Raw genomic sequence first — 20154 nt, 5'->3', positions numbered from 1 at the left:
AGTAATTGCATTTAATTGCATAGAAAACAACAGCAGCAACTAAAGGAAGCGCAGTGCATGCATTCAAAGGGGATGCATCTGTCTCAAATGCATTATGCTTTATGCTAACCCAAATCCATAGGACGATGCATGTCATCCTACAGCTACCTTACAGTACTTTCTTCACTGCTTTGATCGTCCGGAGCATTAAACAGGAGGAGCCGAGCAGCCCTAAGGTGGAGTTGTCTCCTTCCCGGGAGGGTGTCAGTCCAAAGCATGCTAATGCACGGAAGGAGTAGGCTGAGTCAGAAGCCAAGAAGTCTCTCCATGTACGCCTACCTAGAAGCCTGTGGCAATCTCACAGATCTGCACTGAAGAGTAAGAAAGGAGGAAAGCTTTTCACTCGTCTTTCAGTGGGGACTTAAGAGGAGAATCTACAGCAGTGCTTAAACATACAAACTTTAACAAAGAAGCCGATTATGACAGCGTCTGGGAGAGCCTCCTGCGTTTGAGTTCAGAAGATGTAGCACTGTGCCTGCGTGCACTTGAGTTGATCGGTTCTACTTAGGTGCTGAAGGATGCATTTTTGCATTTGTCTGCTGAGATGCCACACGACGCAAAGAACTCGTAAAGTTTTTCTTCTGCTTCTTCATAACCGGGTTTCAATGTAAAACACGTCTTTTATAACAGCATTGCAGGATTTACTAACGCTGGCTTTCCTGTTGTGTTTTTTTGGGTAAGTGACCATCATTCAATACATGCTTTTTACCTTTCTCCCTTTATGTTGTTCCCTAGTCTCAGTGTGATTTGATGCCATATAAACAGCATAGGCAAGGTTCACTTTCTCTGGGGGGATCCTGTTTGATCAATTCTTGAGTTGAATTTAGCGCAGTTTCATATTCCGACACTAGCTAACAAGTACTGTTGCTGCATGTGTTCTGCAGGAGCTTTTATCGGTCTGATCGCAAATAAAGACTATGATACCTGTTTTTTTTTTTAATTATTTTATTTTATTAGAGAAACATTTCCATTTTCTGACAGCGATGTGTTTTATCACTGCCAGCAAATGTTTGCGTTTTGCGCACGTTTGCGCATAAGTTAACATAGTAGCAGGGCTAAGACCAGAACAAGTCCAGCCTCGTCTAAGTATTTTAAATATCCAGTTCAGTAACCCTGAGTAATAGCAGTTGTCATTTGGGGAGATGTGCTCGTGTTATATGCATTGAAATGAAACTAAGACGAAACGGTGAAAGATCAATCGTGACCTTTGCTTATTGAACAGAAGTGCGGGTCACATTAGTCTGATAGGACTGCTGTGGGTCTAGTTTATGTAATGTTACATGCTCCTGACACTTTACAATGTAACTATTTGGCGCAGTTAGAGGTGAAATCGCACACATTTGAACATAGATGGAGATACATTATTTGTTGACTGTCGTGTGTACACCCAGCATAGTTAAATAGTTGAAATAGTTCAAAACCAGGCTCAGTGGATCGGGACTCGTCCGTGGAGTGCGCAATGGCTCTGCGCCAGCAGGGCTGACTGCGCGGTGGCGACCTGAGCGCTGCGCTCAACACATGATTTCCTTTTGTGTCAATAAGTTTGACATTTAGGATTGCGGTGTATACAGTTGGCAAATGTTAGGTAAATAGGAGTAGGCAGCATTTCAAAATGTTTTGCTCTGGATTTTATTTGTTTGGGAACACCAATATGTCTGATTGATGGCATCCTAGTTGTTTGGGGGATTTGGTCGGGATTTGGTTTAGTGTTTGTGTGTCTCAGATATCCATTACCACAAGAGCTGTACGATTGTCTGTATGTCATAGCCCAGGGATAGTATTTGCATAGCTTTCTTCCTCTCCCCGTGCTCTGTCATTTGCTGTGACTGAAATGCTGGAAAGTGTGGGTGTGGGGGGGAAACAAACAAACAAAAAAATTGGTTTGTCATCAATATGTGATACCAGAACATACAGAATCATAGGAAATGTATGAACTTGTGTTTTTAATCATGCCAACTAACTCTGAAATATCAAATCACCTGCAAAAGACAAAGCTACCTAAGTAGCAATGCAATCTAGAATATTGTGACTTGGCTGATTGTGTATTTTCAGCATGGACAAGAAGTGTCCGCTAGTTCAAGTGTTGTCTTTGGTATGCCGCTCAAGAATGCACATCCAAAAGCACATGCATTACACACGATTTCAATTTGTAGCTGATTACACAACTGGCCACTGTTGGCTTTAAATGTAAAATGATAAAGTAAACAATTTCAACTCCTTGTGCTGAAGTTAACCTTACCTGCTCAAAATGTATGCCGGGGGATGAATCATAACTAATTGTAATGCATTGTTTCAATACACATCTTGATCATTCTGAAGAATACTAAGCAACAACTTCAAATTTGTAAAACTGAGACACACAACTGCATCTATTTATTCTGTAACCATAGAGATTGCTGGCAGCTTATGTGTGTGGTGCTACCCTTTGCCTTTGCCTTGTGAACAAGAGAAATGCACTTGCATATTGTGTGGAGAGATTAGTAATAGTGTTATTTCAAATCACTACTAAGAAGTCACACCAGGTCATGGCTGTTAGACCCTGACTCTTTCTGGTATGAGCTTTGATGAGGTTTGTTCCTGTATGTTTTATTTGTGCAGTTACAATTGACTAATAATTTCAAGAAACCTTAATCATAATTGAAGTTGGGCATACAACTTTAGTCTTGCACGGGTGTTAGGCCTCATGTGCTTGTCTCACATTTGCTTTATATTACTATGATTAAGCAAATTATTGACAAACAATACCAATTGCATTGGTAATTGTCTTTCATTGTTCATTGTTTTGTAAGGTAGCCTTGCTTTAAAGGTACATATGCCTAGAATACAGAAATGCATTCTGTTTTATTACTTGAAATTTGTAGTTTTTCATTTTATTAGCAATATTTTATATAAGAATACCCTAATCATACATTTGAGCATGATTTAAATATTTGACAAACCTACAGACACGGCAATGTTCCCAGCTCACTAGAGGCTATTGTATTATATTACAGATGCTGATATCATTCTTGCATTTCGTCAGGTGATATGTAGTTTGACTTGGAAAATAGATTTGCATGTAATAGAGGTGTAAGCAGCATTTGTTAATACTTTCAACACTACAATACCTGGCTACGTATGTAAAAAGAAAGACAATGTTGGTCATTATGTTGGAAGGTCAGTGAGCCACCTTTATTAATAAGTATTATACTCCACCTACCCACACCTGGTGAATATTCCTGACGAATTGTGAAATGTATCAACAAATCCTGTTTTACCAGGAGAGTGTCATGTATTTTGTCACAGTCTATTTGTTTATTTAAATTAAAGATATGAAATGGGAACAGTAATGTTACCCAAAATTAATATTCAAAGGAAATGTAATGTATGTAATATTTCTATATAGTATAGGTGTTTTTTTTCCATAATATGGCTAAATGAAGACACTTAGAAAAAAATGTTTGATGGACAGTGTTACAGCAAAGTCTTTAGCTCTGACCTTTTTGGATGTGTGGTGGGCATAGGTGCCAACTTCTGCTTTTGCCAGTAGGGATCACAGGAAGGACATACAGACATTCTCAATTTCATCAAAACCATAGTCCTTGGACAATCATGAGAAACTGAACTATATATTGACGGATTCAGCCTGGATTTTAAGTTTGGTTTATCATCTCCACGTATTGCCAACACCTGATGAACAGCTCCAATTAATCTCTTTATCAGAGTGCCCTCTTCCTGCTATGCCCTGGCAGGTGAAATGTTGTACAGATGAGAAAATATTGATCATTGCACTTCCTGCTGAGAGGGGCCAGTGTCCTGTGGCCCCCATGTACATGGTGCCAGTGCACGTGTGTGTGTTCAGAGCTAATTGGTGCAAACTCTGTCTGCTGCTGGAGACTGGGAGTAACTGTAGCCTGATGCAATATTGCAATATTTTCTGGCACACCTAGGAAAAATCTGTTCATTTTTAGAAATACTTGACTTGCTATGCAGATTCATTATTGCAAAGTGTATGTTGTAAGTACATTATATAGACATACACATAAAAGTTCATGAGCTCAATACAAACTCAATACAAAATATGCAATTAATCATATATAATTCACACACACATTAAAGTGTTTTTTATGTGTCTCTGTGCATTACAATTTAATGATATTCACTGAATCATTGAATCTCTAATAAATCATATATTTACAAATACATAAATAAACATTTTTTATAAATCTAAAGTGTGGGCTACTGGAATTCATGTTTTTTTTTTTTCTAATAGTAGCCAAAATAGTGAAATCAATTGTCTACTGCTGTATAGAGACATATTGTGTTCTGCATACCATGTGAGTGATTATCTATTTTGCTCCAAAGGGAATCAGAAAAGAAACATTTGCTATTTGATAACTGTGAGTAGAAAACTGTGGTCTTGGCCCAGAATTGTTCAGGGCATCCTTGGCTTGCAATGAACCCTGTTGTTGGCCTGTCACCTAAAGGAACGTGACATCTGTGGGACCTTAGTTCTTCCTCTATCTGAGAGGAAGTCTTGTCTGTTTACGTTTCAAAATCGCAGTCTGTCATTTAAAGGATACATTCCATTAAATCAAAACACATTCCTGGTGACATAGAATGATGTTCTTCAATGTCAATCATAGTCATTGAACAATGCACAGGCAATGCAAAAAAAAAAGTGCAAATACATGTTTTAGGGAAGGTAACTTTGTGATCTCATCAGCAGCTGTCTTGAGATAAAGACTTACGTTTTGTCAAATATGCCTAACAGTTTGGTTGGATCTCAGATTTCAATATTAAGTTACATCAGCCTATCTTTAATCTAACATTAAGTTACACCATCTTATCTTTAATCTGTTTAATATGTTAGATTAAAGATAGGACGGTGTAACTTAATATTGAAATCTGAGATCCAACCAAACTGGTAGGAATATATCTGTTGTTTTGAATCCAAAACACACACAGTACTCTGAGGATGCACCTTTCTTCAAAATTAGTGCATATCGATTAGAATGAGATTAATTTTCACCAAATATCCTCTATTTAGACAAGATAGTCACCTCCCCCTTATCTTCTGTCCTTGTGGAAGCATGGCATTATGGGAATGCAAGGAGTTCCAGTGGCCTATTTTCCCTATCTATATAATGTGAAACCTGCGTTATTTCATGTTCCAAGATTTCTCTTTTTTAAATGATATTTTTTTAACACTATGCACAGTGAATTTTACTAGAGACTTCCCTCCTGAACATATATGCATGATTATTTCAACAAACAAGGTGTTCAGCTGGCCTGACATTAACTCTTTATCAGTGATGTGCTATCTCAAATTGCTGGTTTTATGACCTGGCATGGTTTGGTTGCGATGACAGGAATTGGCAGCTAATCAAAAAAGAAGAGAGAGCTTGTTTACTGTTATTGCATCTGGAAAAGGTGCATAAAAATGTATAATTTCCCTATGACATTTTTATTGTTGGTACAAAATACTGGTAAAACTGCATTGTCTGCATCATAAAAAAGAAAAAAATAATAATAACAAGAAAACAGGAGAGTAGATATTAATGGTAGATCTTCAATTATAACACAATGTTTTACAAGACAAATCATTATCACTTAAATTTGCTAATGATACATCAAAATCACTGAAATCAGTTTGTAGTCTATAATGATTTACCTAAGATTTTGGCCACCTGCCAGTTGGTAATTCAAAAGCCAGTGCTGGATGATGCCTTTCAATAGGACAGATCCAAGAAAACAAACATCAAGTGACTCATTTGTAATTTGTAATTTGTGATTTACAAGTGGGTCAAAGTATTGATTCAGTCTGGTAAACATTTAGACAAGATCATCAACCCAGGATCCTACAAAAAACACTTTAGCCTGTCTATGCAAGTGGTCACCTATCAGAAGAGGGCAGTCATTTCATGTAGGATGGTGAACCAACTTCCATGGCCTATGCAATGGAAAGAGACTCATGGCTCATCTATAAGTACATATTATTATTTGTATTATGATAATAATGCAGGAAACATACATGGTTTAACAGTAAAATACAATGTAAGTGTTAATCCCATTCATTAGTGCTTTGTATGGTATGAATATTTGCACACTCTTGCTCTTATGCACTCTTACTAAAATCTTCTTCATGCTCCTGGTTACCTATGTACTGTTAGCACTTCTATAATTTTACTATCCCATGCTTACCCCAACCTTTAGCATACCCGGCACTTTATTATGTCTGCTCATTTGTACTCATTTGTATTTACAGCACTTTGTAATCCTGGATAGGGCATGTGCTAACTAATAAATAAATAAATAAATACATATAATTTACAGTTCTTTTAGATGAAAAGCTCTCCTGGAAACTTGTGCATCTTGAATATCCACATACCATAGTTTTCATCCTGGGATGAGTTACTATCAGTTCTTAATATTTCTCAGACAGTATTCAGATATTGTCATTGCGTGTTCAAACACATGCCTGCACATGTATGCTAAAGCTAATAGGATGGTTTTACTTTTTTTAAATCACTAGTACTGTAGATTAAGAATTAATCTGACTTTATTCCAAGTATATCCCAGAGAAAGAGAATGCCCCCCAGACTAATGAAATTTGAAAACCTGCTAAAAGTATCTGTACTTTGGGATTGAGGTAAAAGGTTTTCAAGAGAGGAAGTTATGACTCGCCTTGCAATTTTCATCAGAAAAGTATAACAGAGAGAGCGGTTTTGATTTTGTGATTTTAAGTAAACTTATCAGGGATGCATTCCTGGACCATAAAATAAAAATATTTTAGAGTTCTCATGAAAAACATATCACAATGCACATTTACAGTTTTTTACAGATTTTTTTCAAAATCAAATAATATATACATGTATCAAAGTAGAAGTTATGTTTTTGTGAATGAGGATAAAAAGTCACAAGAAAAAAATGTTTTAGTTATTCATTTTGAGCAAGACCCCAAAAATGCTCATACCTTGACAACATCAAAGCACTTCTAGCAATAGTAACATTTGAAAATATATATTTTTTTGTGTGAATTACAAGAATGATTCTTTAGAAATTCTCATTCTTCCACACTAAATGATTCGATTTTTACACTCTCTTGTGTAATGTCGTCTTCGACTCATACCAGTGATTCTCAGTTAGATTAGCTTTGAACTTTGACTAGGCCATTGCGGAACCTTGATTTCTTCTTCTTTCACTTTACTGAAGTAGATTTTGATTTATGCTGTGCATGAATGCCATGCTGTATGATGGATCATTGATGTGTTGGAATGTTCAGTTGCAATTTAAATTACGTTGTGTGGCATTTCAAATGATTGGATAATGTTTTCAGCTACGCTATGGAATCCATTTTACCATGAACTACATTTCCTATGCCATTAGAGGAAAAACAATCCCATATAAATATATTACCAACTCCATGCAACACAGTAGGTTTGATGTTCTTTTTCCTTGAACACTTCAACAGACATATTAAGCTGACCACATAACCTGGTTGTTGTATTATTCCTTTTGACCAGATTTCATATCCATCATATTAATTCAGTTTTGTAAACATTAAGCAATTTAACTTGACGTTTTTCAAAGAGTGTATTCGTCCTTGGCCTGTGACCATTGAGATTTTGAAACGTCAGTCCCACTTACAGCCAATTCACTTTGATTGTTTTTGGCAGTCAATCTCCAATTTTTCTTAACCTTCCTCCTGATTTATCCGCTTGTTCTTGGTGAAAGGACATTATTTCTTCCAAACAGTAGAAACAATAGTGGAAACTGGGATTCCCAAAAGCTTGGAAATCTTATTGTATCTTTCAGATAGGTATTTTTTTTCCCAATGTGTACTTTTTGGTAACAACACCAGGCTCACTAAACCTTTTACACTCTCTACGAATGTTCACCTACACTCTACAATGATGCACTGTTTAGCAGAAGCTTGTGTGAGTGGAGTTGTATATCTTTTTTTAATGAATTTGCCACTTATTCATGGACTGAAACAAAGTGCCTCATAAAGCATCTGCAGTAAAATGCATGCAAGTTCCAAATTGAATGTGCTTTGCCATTCTGGACAATGATTTGAACAGAAAAATACACCTGTTAAGCAGATGTTTGGTATGAAAAATGACTTCTATTTGATGTCACTTGTAACACCACAGTTTTAGGGAAATTGTTACAATGTAAACAGAATACAGAAATCACCACATCATTAAAAGTACATGGCATTTTAGTTAAGCAAGTGCAAATGTACTAACGCACAGATATTCGTGTTGGACAAGCATGAGAATGCACAACCTATAGACTTTTAATGCGTTCACATATTTCTCATAATATTTGAGGGTTATTTGACTCTTCCAAGCTCCTCAAGGTTGTTTGGCTTGTGCTTGCTTTCTTCAGTTCATGACACAAATATTGTGTTGGACTGAGGCATGGAGATTTTGATTGCCAATCAAGAATATCGTTTTTTGTTTTTAGATTTTTTTAATTATAATTATTTGGTCTAGTATAAATGCTAAACATGTTATATATTATATACATGAAGAGCTGGAATTTGAAACCAATGAAGTGAAGACCAATGATACCTTTAAAAAATACCACTTACCATGTGCCTGGTGTGTTTCATTTTAACTTGAGACATTTTGCATGAGTCAAAAGTATGTTCTATTTGTTTTACACAAGAAGACTGTCTAATTCACAGCATGCAAATAAAAAGGCAGCAAGACAGGAGTTCTTCTGCATGTTTTCAGCTTTTTCAAATGATATGAGTGCCATTTTAATGCGTTCCCTGGAATCCATCATTAAAAGAGACTTTACTTGATTACATTAGATATAAAACATTTTTAGTAATTTTTTTTTGTGTGAAACTCTGTATTGTTGTCTGTTTTAACCTTATGTCTGATGAGGATTTTTTCTCTGATGTCTGTTCATCACAGCTGTAGGACATATTTATAATGGTTTCAGAAGGAAAGCATCTGTATGTAATATGTCTGCATGAACAGAGATTTGTTTGTCAGGGTGGGTTCATAGGCGGCATGTACTAATGTAACACATGTACAGGCACTCACCATCCATTATATTGTGTCATTATGACTTTATTGTGTAACAAATGGTTACAGCAACTGACAGCTAAAATGTCCCTTGAGACTAGAACTTTCTCCTTCAACTTCTTTGTGCAATTGCTAGCCACAAATATGTTTCACATCAGCCCTGTAATAAAATGTGTCTTATATAGAAAAATAGAAACTTTCTAACATGTTAATATTCAAGGGATTGACCATAAAATGCATAAACGGTATATAGAATTGTGTGGTGGTGCCTATACAAATGGGATATCAAGAAAACACTATCACACATTTGGTATTACCATTATCTATAAATATATTCAACCTTTTGGTTTCTTTTATTAAATGATGTCATGTACAGTATATGGACCTTTTGACATTTGTGTTATCTAGATTCATTGCACAGATATTGTTTCAAACCAAGTAGTTTAGCCTTTTATTCAGAATGTCCAGTTGTGTAATTTCACTTTTAGGATTATTTGCAAACTCTGTAAATGCTTGTTAAGTTAGCTCTGTTTACTTGCTTGAGAGAGCAATTGCAGGCTTCACTAGCTTCAAACAGCTATAAGCTATGGAGCTGATACTCAAAGTAGTAGAGAAACAGTCTTATTATTTTTGATTGCTTGCAGTATAATCTTGGCAGTATGCTGCTAATTGTCTCTTTCAGTACGTGTAGTACTTGATACATCGGTGGGAGAAACTTACAATCATAACTTTTAGTGTTTACTCCTTTGTCCTTTTATTGCAATTCTATTATAAAAATAGATCAAAGAGATAGCACAAAACAAAGCTACTGCCAGTCAAACTGTCTCGAAGGAAAACATGCCCTGACACTGTTGTGTGCTTTCTAATGGGGAATTAATCTTTTCAGTTATGTAGCAAATCTGACTCTTTTGCTGCTTCCAGAGTGATTTGATAAAAACAAATCTAAAAAGTCCTAACATTGCAGGACAAAATTCAGCACATTACAAATTAAAATAAGCAATGACCCCTACAACCAATTTCTTCTTATTATAAAAGTGAAATACAATTTATTTTCATAAACTGATTTTAACATAACTGATTTGTAGACAATAAATGTACTCTAGTTTTAAACTTTCACATAACAAATTGGCTATTGCAACGAAAAAAGGTATTGCCTGTCTAGACAGTCAGAACTCAATCAAATATTTTCAGCACCAGACACATTTTTTGAAGATGTATCAGATAACAACTAAGTATAAAGTAATATGTTGCCCAGATATCCAAACTGAACTGTGTGACTTACAAAACCCTGAGGTGGCCAACCAGCTTTAAGAAAGGGGAGTCACTGAGGTGCACAAATTGCTTCAGGGTAGAGATGATTGTGGAAAAACACGTATAGTGACAATGGTGGAAAACACAAAACCAAATAATTGCCAAGCTCTTTCATTAAAACACCTATTAGTATTAGTAGAATACCCCAGTAACTGTAGTATTACAACAATGTAAAATAAAAATACTACAGCTGTCAGAGCAGGGAAGGAAATAAGGCTACCATTGCATAGCATTTTGGGCCATCACAGATTTTACAGTCTGCAGACTCCTATATATCAGCTGATAACAGGTGCTTGATATCTGATGCTTGTTATCTTTTTTGGAGAAAAACTGCAGATATTTTTCAATTATTTCAATTTTTTCAGTGCAATTTTAAAGTAGCTCACAATTCTTGAAGCCTGGAATGGATCAATCTGCTTAGGAAAGAGAAGTTTTATTTATGTTCCTGCAGGCTGTGGGCTAACATGCATAGCCTCATGAGGCATAGTAAAAAATAAGCCAAATACATTATTTTCCTTACTTTAATTTGAGGTATACTTTGTTTTAATTATAATTTATATAATAATTTAAACAAATAACAGACTACTTCATACATTTTGATTTTAAATGTACCCTTACAACTAGGTGAGTTTTATAGCAAACAAAACTTTGGAGGTAAAAATAAAATAAAATAGGAAAGCTTGTTACCAGCTAGATATATTTTAAAACATACATATTCATAACAGCTTAAATATGCAGCAGGCTTTTCTGAATTTTAATATGAATATAAATGAGAGTTAATAGTGCAACAAGGTTAAACCATTAAAGGGATATTTTTAGATGTGTCTCCATAAAAAAAAAAAAAAAGTAGGACAAATAAAGTACAACCAGTTACTAAACTGTCATGCAGATTTAATGAAGGATTATATCTGCTGGAAACCCCATATTTCTAAAATAAATAAATGGATATAGTGCATTATTTTAATGAGCATTTGCCTATTTGTTTATTTTATTTATAGGGAGAAGGGATTCTCTTGTATATGTGTGCTTTTTTTTTTTCTTCTTTTTTATCATTAATTGTATTTATATTTAGGTAAATATGCTTTTACCAGTAATTTTAACATGATATTTATTCATATTAATTAGGAGTATTTTTTTTGTTTCCCTATCATATGCAATGCTATTATTATGACAGTGTATTAGTGAATTAGAGGCAATATGTGGAAGATCTAATTCTGCATCAGCCTTTTGAGATGAAACTTCACATTTGTTAATACACCCAGAATACAATAAAACATTCTCCATAACAGAGGGATTGTGGTTTGGGGAGCCATTTAAATGTAACTAAGCATTTTATTCACCTACTATTCTGTAACACAATTGGAGTAAAAACATCTGGTGTCTGTCTGGTTTATGCCATAGTCTGTTGTGAGCCGTTTTATCACTTGTAAAGCACCTTTAGATATCTACTGATGAAAGGCACCATATCAAATTAAGGTTAAGGTATTTGTGTAATAAGGTATAATTAAATATCAGATTTTTGTTTTTTTTAAAGAAAACATATACATGTTAATGGAAACAGAATAAAATCCAATCTGCAAATATGTATGTTGCCTATAGTCTATTTGTATAGTCTAGGCTAGTTTTTTGTATATATATATATATATATATATATATATACACAAAATGCATATACATGTAGCAAGGAATACGTTCCGTAAGTAATGCTAACCATTTTCTTTTTCTCTCTTTTCAGACATTCTAGAAGTCAGAAAATGTTCACCTGTATTATTTTCATTTATTTATTTATTGTTGCTGCTGAATCCCAAAATATTCAGCCCTTCAAAGCATCAACCAAAGGATCATGTGACACTTTGTGTACCTGTGAAGAAAAAGATGGGGTCTTGCATATAAACTGTGAGGAGAGAAATATTAGCAAAATAGCTAAAATTAAAGTGCCACCAGCCATACCATTCCACCTTAATCTTTACAAGAATGATATAGTAGAGCTGAATGCTGAGGAAATGGGAAGTTTTAAGAATGCCGTCTCACTTCATCTTGGAGCAAACAGTATACAAGAGCTGGAACCTGGAGTCTTCAGTGCACTTGGCTCTCTGAAGAAATTGCACATAAACAGCAACTTTTTAGTGATGCTAAAAGAGGATACTTTTCATGGTTTGGTGAATTTGGAATATCTTCAAGCTGACACAAATTTCATCCGTGTGATTGAACCTGGGGCATTCAGCAAGCTCATCCGACTCAAAGTTCTGATTTTGAATGACAATTCCATTGAATTTCTCCCGAGCAACATCTTCCGTTTTGTGCCATTAACACATTTAGATCTCCGCGGGAATCAACTGCAAACGCTTCCATATGTTGGGTTTCTTGAGCACATTGGGCGCATCATGGAGCTTCTGTTGGAAGACAACAAATGGGTTTGTGATTGTGAAATTTTGCCACTGAAAATATGGGTAGAAAATATGCGTGCCCAGTCTTCAATTGGAGAAGTGATTTGCAACAGCCCCCCACATCTCAAAGGGAGTATTTTAAGCAAGGTGAAAAAGGATGCGCTGTGTCCCTCTCATGAAGAAATAGATTTAGAGGAGCCTTCCAAATCATTATATATGGTAGTCACACCATCTTCAAAAGTTTTACCTGATCAAAAGCAAACACAAGGTGATGCTAAGATACCAACACCAGCTCTTGTCCCAGGGATATTCTGCCTTGAACAGTGTTCTTGTCACAATCATCCAATTTCTGGTCTTTTGATCCATTGCCAAGATAGAGGTATTCAAAGGATTTCTGATCTTGGATTACCAGAGCAAAGCCCTAGAAAGCTTGTATTAACCGGGAACATGATTCAGAGACTTATAAAGCATGAATTTGCTGAATATGGCAGCTTGGAATTACTAAATCTGGCAAATAACCAAATTGAATATATTGACGATGAGACTTTCCTGAGTTTAGGTCATTTGAAAAAGCTTTATTTAAATGGCAATAAACTTGATCGGTTATCTCCACAAATATTTGTTGGACTGCACAATCTTGAATATTTGTACTTGGAATATAATGTGATTAAAGACATACTTTCCGGGACTTTTAACACAATGCCAAATTTGAAGCTCTTGTCGTTAAACAACAATCTTCTACAGACATTACCACCTATGATTTTTCGCAATGTACCACTTAGCAAATTAAACCTGAGAAATAATCTGTTCATGCACTTGCCTGTGAGTAACGTCTTGGACCAACTTGACTCTCTGGAACAGATTTATCTGGAAGACAACCCATGGGACTGTTCTTGTGATTTGGTTGGTCTTAAGCAATGGATTGAAAGGCTCAGTAAAGATACAATAGTGGGAGCGATTTTGTGTCACACACCAAGAAAAATTGCCAAAACTGAATTGAGATCCCTAAGGAATGAAATCTTGTGTCCAGGCCTGGTAACTTTCTATTCACCAACTCATGATAATGATCAAGATGTTACCACGACAGCAACCACCACAAGCACTGCAGGGAGCATGTTCAGCTCTTTCACAGACACCATTCCTCTTTCAGTTTTAATTCTGGGGTTGCTGATTGTTTTTCTTATGATTGTCTTCTGTGCAGCTGGACTGGTTGTTCTGGTTTTGCACCGACGCCGGAGATCAAAGAAGAAACAAACTGATGATCAGCCAAGGGAAACTAGTCCTATACACTTGCAGTACAGTATGTATGGGCAGAAAACTACTCATCACATGGCACAGAGGCCTGGGGTGAACATGTACAATGAACCTACACATAGCCCCATGGTACAGGTTTGTAGAAGTCCAAGCTACAGTACTCACCTGAGAGAACAAGACCAAGATGAGTTTGATCTAAATGAATCAAAGCATGTTTGCAGAAGTATTTTGGAAAAGGAGAATGATTCACCTTTGACTGGACCAAATATGAAATTCAGAGCTGCAGCAGAGCACCCGCCAGAATTCGTTACTCTTGGGGATCCAAATGCATTGTATAGAAACCTCCTTGAAAGAGAGAGGGAACTCCAGCAACTAAGCATCACCGAGTACCTCAGGAAAAATATATCTCAGCTTCAGCCTGCAGTTGAAATCCATGGTCAGGGGAGACATGAAGAATTGAAATTAATGGAGACAATTATGTACACCAGGCCAAGAAAGGTTATGGTAGAACAAACTAAAAATGAGTATTTTGAGCTCAAAGCAAATTTACACACAGAGCCTGACTACCTGGAGGTACTAGAGCAACAAACTACATTGAACTGAAAAGGGATTCCTTCAGGGATGCTGTCATCTGCTTTTGTATCTACCTTTTTAAGTGCCTTAGTAAATTAGTCTCCTGTATTTTATTTTTCACATTGTAATAAAGTAAAGCAGTAATCCTAAAAGTAAACTCAGGGATCGCTGTCAGAAGACATTAGGAGCAGACAGGCTTTAAGGTGTGTGTTTCCATTATTTAAACTGTATATAGCTTAAAATAGACATTGCTTTCATGATATTATCTACAAATATATCATGGGGTTTCAATATAGCACCTATATGCTGTTTCAGAGCATTGCTAATTGTTCAAACTTCTGTTTTGCAATTTGAATTACTGGTCAACTAAACTCCACTATTACTATTCCAGGCTGGAAATATGGTTTGCCATTTAAAGAAAGAAAATGCCAAGCTTATTATACTTTACAGGACAAAAGTGAGTAAATGATCAATTTTGGACAGCTAACAATACAATTTAAGTATAATGTAGGATATATGCACAGTAAAACTCAAAACTGTTCATGGTTACATATTTATTAGATTGATCTTTGCAATTAATTTAGTTTAATATTGCCATGTGAAATCACAGTGAAGTTACTTTTTATGTATCTATTGCATTCATATATAGGAGGTAACCTTTTATAGCCAATCTAGCTCCATTTATGTATTCCAGATACCTGTTAAAACTGTTAAAAAAAGCACACACAACAAACGTGCACTAAAACCAATTTTAAAAATGTCACTTAATTTTGCTCTGTAATGAAATGAGTGTATTACAAGTTTATTTTGCATTGCTGTAATGAAGTCATCTTAAGAGATGGTGCATGACAATCCAAAAATACTGCTGTAAATTATTGTTTCCATTTTGAGTCAAGAATCCAACAAATATAGCTACTGATAAGAAGTATATAAATATTTATGGTATGTATATCTGTTCTTGTATGTTGGAAATACACTGTTGTGCAGGTTTTACACAATATAAGACTTAATATCTGGCCAGTACTTTAAGGCATGAATAATAAAGACAATTGTTCAGTTTGAAGTTGTTGAATAAAGGATGTCATGAGAACATTTGAAAGGTATTAAGTGAGAGCACTGTAGCTTTATTTTATATCAATATAGATTTGTGAAACCTATTTATTATGTATAGTTTTGTAAATGTCTTCACAATAATATTCTTTGGTGCCTTTCAAGCAATGGAGATAAAATCTCACTGAACTGTAAATAAAGCTTTATAATACAGTTGATGCAGAGAATTATTTATAAAACTGGCACATAACAAACATTTCAGTGGTTATTTTTGCCACCATCACTTCCTCTTAACTCAATCTCAAATATGTATGACATCTGTTTCTCCAAGTACTCAGTTATTCTATTATTGAATAAGTGTACATTAGAATGTATTTAAACCTGCAGATATTTTTTATTTAAGATTAAATCATTTGCAACTTTTTTGCAAAACCCAGAGGGAGATTTAGTTATTCGACACCTGGAATGGTCCTCTCAAGCTGTACGAAACTATTTGGATAAAGAAAAAGTTGAAAAAGAAAAAACAATCGCAACAGTTTCAAAGATTTTTGGATGGTCTTGGAAGAAGCATGGATCACCATTCTACAAGAGATTATAATACATATATTTGCATGTGCTTTTGAATGAAAAGTGTGGGATACTCACTTGTAGTATATTCCAAGGTATATTCTATACCATTCTGGTTATTTTTTTTTATAAGATTTTCTTTTACATTAAGGTGTATTTGCAATGAACACAAGGTTTAATGTCAAAGTAGAAAATGTATATCTAAAACATTTGTCAACATTTGTACATATACACTCACCTAAAGGATTATTAGGAACACCATACTAATACTGTGTTTGACCCCCTTTCGCCTTCAGAACTGCCTTAATTCTACGTGGCATTGATTCAACAAGGTGCTGAAAGCATTCTTTAGAAATGTTGGCCCATATTGATAGGATAGCATCTTGCAGTTGATGGAGATTTGTGGGATGCACATCCAGGGCACGAAGCTCCCGTTCCACCACATCCCAAAGATGCTCTATTGGGTTGAGATCTGGTGACTGTGGGGGCCAGTTTAGTACAGTGAACTCATTGTCATGTTCAAGAAACCAATTTGAAATGATTCGACCTTTGTGACATGGTGCATTATCCTGCTGGAAGTAGCCATCAGAGGATGGGTACATGGTGGTCATAAAGGGATGGACATGGTCAGAAACAATGCTCAGGTAGGCCGTGGCATTTAAACGATGCCCAATTGGCACTAAGGGGCCTAAAGTGTGCCAAGAAAACATCCCCCACACCATTACACCACCACCACCAGCCTGCACAGTGGTAACAAGGCATGATGGATCCATGTTCTCATTCTGTTTACGCCAAATTCTGACTCTACCATCTGAATGTCTCAACAGAAATCGAGACTCATCAGACCAGGCAACATTTTTCCAGTCTTCAACTGTCCAATTTTGGTGAGCTTGTGCAAATTGTAGCCTCTTTTTCCTATTTGTAGTGGAGATGAGTGGTACCCGGTGGGGTCTTCTGCTGTTGTAGCCCATCTGCCTCAAGGTTGTACGTGTTGTGGCTTCACAAATGCTTTGCTGCATACCTCGGTTGTAACGAGTGGTTATTTCAGTCAAAGTTGCTCTTCTATCAGCTTGAATCAGTCGGCCCATTCTCCTCTGACCTCTAGCATCAACAAGGCATTTTCGCCCACAGGACTGCCGCATACTGGATGTTTTTCCCTTTTCACACCATTCTTTGTAAACCCTAGAAATGGTTGTGCGTGAAAATCCCAGTAACTGAGCAGATTGTGAAATACTCAGACCGGCCCGTCTGGCACCAACAACCATGCCACGCTCAAAATTGCTTAAATCACCTTTCTTTCCCATTCAGACATTCAGTTTGGAGTTCAGGAGATTGTCTTGACCAGGACCACACCCCTAAATGCATTGAAGCAACTGCCATGTGATTGGTTGGTTAGATAATTGCATTAATGAGAAATTGAACAGGTGTTCCTAATAATCCTATAGGTGAGTGTATATATACACCAATCAGCCATAACATTATGACCACTGTCAGGTGAAGTGAATAACACTGATAATCTCGTTATCATGGCACCTGTCAGTGGGTGGGATATATTAGGCAGCAAGTGAACATTTAGTCCTCAAAGTTGATGTGTTAGAAGCAGGAAAAATGGGCAAGTGTAAGGATCTGAGCGACTTTGACAAGGGCCAAATTGTGATGGCTAGATGACTGGGTCAGAGCATCTCCAAAACTGCAGCTCTTGTGGGGTGGTCTGCAGTGGTCAATACCTATCAAAAGTGGTCCAAGGAAGGGAAAGTGGTGAACCAGTTTGTTGCGTATGGGGCTGCGTAGCTGCAGACCAGTCAGGCCTCCAAACTCACCAGATCTCAATCCAATCGAGCATCTGTGGGATGTGCTGGACAAACAAGCTCGAACCATGGAGGCCCCACCTCGCAACTTACAGGACTTAAAGGATCTGCTGCTAACATCTAACATGCTAACGTGCCAGATACCACAGCACACCTTCAGAGGTCTAGTGGAGTCCATGCCTCGACGGGCCAGGGCTGTTTTGGGACCTACACAATATTAGGCAGGTGGTCATAATGTTATGGCTGATCGGTGTATATACACCATTTAAAACCATTAACACTGCTAAAAGAAAAAAAAATCTGCAAATATGTTTGTTTCAGAGTTTTCTGCTTCAAGAAACTTTTTAATTTGCTGAAATTGAGCTCTAATTCACTGAAATGTTACTGTTATCTCATTATCATAAGTATGTGAACCCTACAGAACCTGTATTGGCTGATTTCAAAAGCAAACACAGGAAAACAACAACAACAACAACCTACAGTATGCACAGGAAAGCTACAAAGAACCATTTGACTGATTGCTGGCAGCCTGTATCAGCATTGAGAATAGATGCATTGGAGAGAGGACAGAGTAATTGAAAAAAGAGGCTAAGCATTCCTCTCTTTAGATGTGAAACAGACAGTATCAATATTGGGGTATCAGACAGTACTGAGTGAGGTCAGAACCCTGACAAAACCAGGCTTCAGTGTCTGTCTTTGGCAGGAACTAGCCTGGACTAAGTACCTTCCTATATTGAATTTATTTTGGATTGATATGTTTCCCAAAATTTCTAATCAGAGCTAGAATAATATATATATATATATATATATATATATATATATATATATATATATATATATATATATATATATAATATTATTAATATGCCCTGGGAAAGGTCACTGAGTTTTGTTTCATTAGGAGGATATACACAGGGAAATTGGAGCCAATATCATATTGCTTAAGAACTGTTTCTTGAAATGGTTGCATTAGAATCAATATACATTTCCACTATTTATTGGTTCACGGCAACTTGTTTGAAAAAAAAAAAGAAATGGCAGCTGATTGTGACAGTATCAGAAAGACAGAATGATCACAAGGTGAACTACATTTTTAATTAAGGCATTAAAGTTTTTACATCAGCTTCCCATAATGGTGTTGTGAATGCCCACCGTCAGTTAGATCAACAGTAAAGTTACGGAACCATTATATGTATGCAGCTTTTGATTTGTAGGATAAAATACTATTATGTGTATTCAAAAGGAAATCAAAGGTGACAGGTCAGTTCACCTTGTATGTTTGGTTGCTGATGTAAAAAAAGATTAAATCATTAAATGCAAATTAGTTGTATTATATGACATGCCATCTTTGCACTATAAATAGGGTTGTGTGAAATTCACAGGTGAATATGATGAGCTTACAATGCAATCTTCATTTTGCAATACATCTGATCTCTTGTTTTAAGTTACCAGTGATTAAAGTACGGACTAATTATGAAAGAACTTCCTAATAATGAGGTACAATAACAGCTTTCTAGAAAAAAGACAGAAGAAAGATGTATAGGACACAGCAATTATCAGTGTGACACCTAACTCTGTGTTGATTTCCCCCTTGCAAGACAATTTACATAAATTCCACGTAAACATCTGGATTGGGAGCCACCAGCAGATCACATGAGAAGAGCATCATATTGTGTTTAAATGCCTTTTGGGGACTGTAGTGTCATTTTGTATTTCAGTGGCCATGTTTAACAGCAATAATATTATACCTCACTCATTATAAACCAGGATGTTGAAATGTTCGAACATACGCTCAATCAAATACATCCTGACAGCTTAATTTACTTCTGAGATTTGACAGTGTCCTTCTGCTTGCCAGAGAGAGAGATTTAAATGAGATTGATGAAGAGAGAAAATACATTATCCTTATCAAAAGTACTGAACTAATTTTTAGATGGCCCTCAATGATATGAAAACACAATTCCCAATGAGATTCACTTCAGAAGCAGGAGATTGTATAAGTCTTTACTAATAAACATTATTATTAAATTTAAAGGAGAACAAGCGTGGTTCCCAGAATTAGTCATATGCACCTTTGTGTGTTGCTATAGTAAGATGTACAGCACTTTTCCATCTGATCATATAAGTAACATTTAACATTTT

The 20154-nt window shown here is 36.1% G+C and overlaps 1 protein-coding gene across 1 annotated transcript; it reads left to right on the top strand.

Annotated features, from left to right (window-relative positions):
- Positions 1-263: 263 nt before the first annotated feature.
- On the top strand, positions 264-15853 carry slitrk6 (SLIT and NTRK-like family, member 6). Its single transcript, XM_066706690.1, has 2 exons — positions 264-715; positions 12109-15853. Exon 2 carries the CDS (start codon positions 12128-12130, stop codon positions 14615-14617), a length of 2490 nt encoding a protein of 829 aa, XP_066562787.1. The 5' UTR covers positions 264-715; positions 12109-12127; the 3' UTR covers positions 14618-15853.
- The last annotated feature ends 4301 nt before the right edge of the window (positions 15854-20154 follow it).

The sequence above is a fragment of the Amia ocellicauda genome, chromosome 6, assembly GCF_036373705.1.
Source record: "Amia ocellicauda isolate fAmiCal2 chromosome 6, fAmiCal2.hap1, whole genome shotgun sequence".
NCBI lineage: Eukaryota > Metazoa > Chordata > Actinopteri > Amiiformes > Amiidae > Amia > Amia ocellicauda.
This window is presented reverse-complemented; position numbering and strand designations above follow the sequence as displayed.

Bases quoted from the DNA above. Each gene is read 5' to 3' on its own strand.
- slitrk6 (XM_066706690.1), top strand. From the start codon at position 12,128: ATGTTCACCTGTATTATTTTCATTTATTTATTTATTGTTGCTGCTGAA.